The 4080-nt window shown below is 52.2% G+C and overlaps 1 protein-coding gene across 1 annotated transcript in view; it reads left to right on the top strand.

Moving 5' to 3' along the window:
• The first annotated feature begins 1042 nt into the window (after nt 1-1042).
• Nucleotides 1043-4080, top strand: part of PANK2 (pantothenate kinase 2) — a 47065-nt gene continuing 44027 nt past the window's right edge. Inside the window, 3 exon segments of the mRNA XM_011943285.1 lie at nt 1043-1144; nt 1146-1175; nt 1177-1669. Coding sequence (XP_011798675.1) covers nt 1043-1144; nt 1146-1175; nt 1177-1669 — 625 coding nt within the window.

The following is a 4080-nucleotide window of genomic DNA, read 5'->3' as shown; positions in this document are numbered from 1 at the left end:
GCTAGTCCTACAGCGAGGGGAGCTAACGTGGAGTGGGCATGAGAATTCTATACAACAAGCACAAGTGAAGCTCAACCTTTTTGTTCATCCTGCTACAACCAATCATTATGGGAGAGGGGAATAAGGATCACTGCCCAAGAGGCATTAGTCTCCCCAGGGACGCACTCTTTTTATTTTTTATTTTTTGAGACGGAGTTTCGTTCTTGCTGCGAAATCTCAGGTCACTCAAACCTCCGCCTCCCGAGTTCAAGCGATTTTCCTGCCTCAGCTTCCCAAGTAGCTGGGATTTATAGGCATGGGCCACCACGCCCCGCTAATAGGGAGGCACTTTTCATTAGCCCACAGTCCAGTTAAACTTGACGGAGCGAGGAAGTGACCTGGGAGTACAGAACAGGATGGGATCCTTCCGGACTTGGGCAGCCTTTGGTAAGTGGGCATGCTTGGAAGAGTCAGGGTCTCAGGCCTGGAGGTGACCAATTTTTCTCTCCGAAAAAGAAAGGAAGATGATTAAAAAAAAAAAAAAATCCATGCTCCAAAGCAGCAGCCAAATCCTTCTATGTCCCCCAGTGCATCACCCAGAAAGGGGCTCCAGATTCTCCTGCAAAAGGCCAACTCTACTTCCCGGCTCCCACTTCCCCTCCTTCCCCACAGGAGGGTGGCGAAGGATTTATAACCCACCTCTTTCTTTCAGTTGCCATGGAGACAAGCCCCAGTCCTTTCATTCCTTCTGGTACCTCTCTCTCCAACGCAGCCGGAAAGGAGGCGGCTTAGCCCAAACATGCTGGGGGAGGGGCTGCGACCTCGACGGCAGCTGCGGAACCAGGCCGAGGGACAAAGGCTAAGGTCAGCCGCGTCAAGCCCTTTCATCTGCCGACGACCAGTGGCCAGACGCTGCGGGAGCACTGCTGGGCTGGAGGAGGGCTCGAGCTATTAGGACGGTACGGAGCAGCGGGGTGGGACTTAGGGTCGCCTCAGGAGAGTTCCGCGGCCCGGGACGGGCAGAGGCATGCACCGGGGGTGGGGGGGCAGATGGCTGGGGTGGATGAGGAGGCACGGGCCCTTCCACCCACGCGTCCATTGGGCGGCGCCGCCATCACTCTCTTTTGGACTACATCGCCTTCTCCTCCTCCGCGGAACCAGGATCCCCCTCCTCCACCAGCCTCTCCCCGCCCCTGTCACGGGAGCCTCTCATTGGACGGGGGCATGGTCAATCCTCCTGGAGTTAGTGAGTCGATTGGACGCGAGGCCTTCGGGCCGCCCCCAGCCTCGTCGGATTGGCTTCCTGCGCGTTGGCGCAACGGAAGAAGCGGCTGGCCGAGGGCGCGCCTCTGCCCCGGCTGGACTGCCGCGGAGGAGGGGAGGAGTTCGACGCTGGGGGGCTTGCTCGGGCGGCAGCGGTGGCTGCTGCGGATGGGAGCGGGCTGGCTCGGCGCGCCCATGGAGCGCCACGGCAGGGCCTCCGCCACCTCCGTCTCGTCGGGTGGGGAGCAGGCGGCCGGAGGCCCCGAAGGGCGGCGGCAGGAGCCACTGCGGCGCCGGGCGAGCAGCGCGTCGGTACCCGCTGTCGGGGCCTCAGCGGAGGGCGCGAGGCGGGACCGACTGGGCTCCTACAGCGGCCCCACCTCGGTCTCCCGCCAGCGCGTCGAAAGCCTGAGGAAAAAGCGGCCACGTAAGTGTCCCGTGGGGCGCCCTCCCGGCCCGCCCTGCCCCCCTTCCGGCCCACCCTGTCCCCTTCCGGCCCCGCCGCTGTTTTTCCCGCGCGCGAACACTGTTCCCACACGGTGGTCCCTCGTTGGTGCGTGGCCTGACGTCCGGCTGGAGGCCTCGTGTGCTCCGAAAGCGATACCTGCGGGGGCCCCCCCGCACCCATTGGTATGCACTTCCCGCTTGTTGAAGTGGAGGGCTCTTCCCCGGGACCCGTCTTCCCTTTTCTTAGCTCCTTGGACATTCTTTTCCGGAGGGTCACATGATTTTATCCTCGAGAAGGCTTCTTTTGACTCATTTCCACCTCCTCCTCCCAAATCCTTTGAATCCTCAATGCTTGTTTTCCGTGGGCTTCCAAAGAGCTGCTGTCTGATTTAAGTCCCTTTTATTCCACAATTTCGGGCTTACTGGAAAATGGGTCGCTGCCTCTTGAGTTGCACCAGGCCTAAAATTGTATTCCGTGCCCCTCTAAGGTGGCTGCCCTTCTTCCCATGAGAATCCAGGTCATCTCTCACCCACATATCCCCTCCGTTTTCCTTCCGTCTGTTTGCAGGTACTCACGATTCAGAACTATGGCATTCTGGGCAGTAAGGTTCTTTGTTTTGAGGGAAAACTACATCTTTCTGAATTTTGCCTTGGGAGTTGCATACGCCCTTCCCAAAGAATCGGTTTCTCCATTTTATTATCAGGTTTCTTTTTTTGTGTTGTGTATTTTCTCCCCTTTACAAGTTTTCAATTCAGGACCGCTACCTGGCAGCCATTACTGCTGTTGAAAGTATCAATTGTCCTGATACTGTAATATGAGCTTTACAGTATGATGCCGTTTTACATATGGTTGGACTTTTTGGTGGGTGTTGCCAGATTCCTATTTCAGGAAATTGACTTGTTTAAATGCAGATTGTGAGAGGGAGGGAAAATGGCAAGATGTGTGTGAGATCTTTATTGGATAGTCTTGTACCTTAGCCCAGTCACCCAGCTGCTTTTTTGAATCTTCTCTGATATGGATGATTAAATGTAGTTCTGTGATGCTGTGAAAAGTTTAGGAGTTTTCAGTTCTTTTGTCTTTTTCCATCATCTTGCAACAGATTTGGAAAACAGATTCTTAACCCGTGCCATTTTCAGAGTCAGTCACCTAGTTTTATTTGAGAAGCACCTGAGTTTGAAGCAATGCGAAAATATGAGATCCTTCGTGGTTTTGCATTACATTATTGGAAATAGATGTAAATTCCAAATATTCAGCAAATAAGAATACAGCCATTAGCCACAAGGGTTTTTTTGGTTTGTTTTTGTTTTTTAGTTTGAGACAGCGTCTTGTTCTGTTGCCCAGGCTGGAGTGCAGTGACATGATCATGGCTCATTGTGGCCTTAACCTCCTGGGCTGAAGCCATCCTCCTGCTTCAGCCTCTTGCATTGCTGTGACTAAAGGTACGTGCCACTATGCCAGGCTAATTTTTAAATTTTTATTTTTTTAAAATAGAGATGGGATCTCGTATGTTGCCCAGGCTGGTCTTGAATTCCTCCTGGTCCCAAGCGACCTTCCCACTTCAGCCTCCCAGAGTGCTGGGATTACAGATGTGAGCCGTTGGGCCCGGCCTGGCAGTCTTCTAAGAGCTCTGGTAACTCATTAGCCTCGTGGCTCTGAGGTAGGTGGTAGTATTCCATTTTACAGATGAGAAAACTGGGGCACGATTGCCCAGTGTCAAATGGCTAGTGCATTGTGAAATAGAAGTGTAAACTCAGAATTGCTGGCTTCATAGCTTTTGCTGTGGACCACTGTGTTTTTCGGAATTATTTATGTTCTGTTAGTTGTTTCTTCATTGCTCTAAGACCAAGCATAAGTTTGATCTTTTCTGTTCAAGACTGACTGACTTGAGGTGAAAATTTTTAGCTACTGTGGAAGTACTTCCAAATATTGAGCATGGGAATGACGTGGTAAAAGTGCAGATTCAGTGGGCCCGGTTAAGCTCCTCATATTCAGATACAGGTGACTTAAAGAGCACACTCAGAAAAACTGGTTTACACTGGTTGGGGAGAATTAAGGTAGTTTTGAAACTTCTTTTAGGGAACTAAGTAGACACATATTCGTGCCGTAGGATTTCTATTTTGTTCTGGTGTTTGATGTTTGTCACGATTCCCTTCATTGCCTTCTCTGACTGATAAATCATGAAAACCCATCTTTCTGGTATGAGACCTGCTAAAGGAATAAACAGGATACTGATTGTTCTTCCTTCCATTTGTTTTTTTTTTGTTGTTTTTTTGAGACAGAGTCTCGCTCTGCCCCCAGCCTGGAGTGCAGTGGCCGGATCTCAGCTCGCTGCAAGCTCCATCTCCCGGGTTCACGCCATTCTCCTGCCTCAGCCTCCCGAGTAGCTGGGA

The sequence above is a fragment of the Colobus angolensis genome, unplaced genomic scaffold (genome assembly GCF_000951035.1).
Source record: "Colobus angolensis palliatus isolate OR3802 unplaced genomic scaffold, Cang.pa_1.0 Scaffold219, whole genome shotgun sequence".
NCBI classification, from domain to species: Eukaryota; Metazoa; Chordata; class Mammalia; order Primates; family Cercopithecidae; genus Colobus; species Colobus angolensis.
This window is presented reverse-complemented; position numbering and strand designations above follow the sequence as displayed.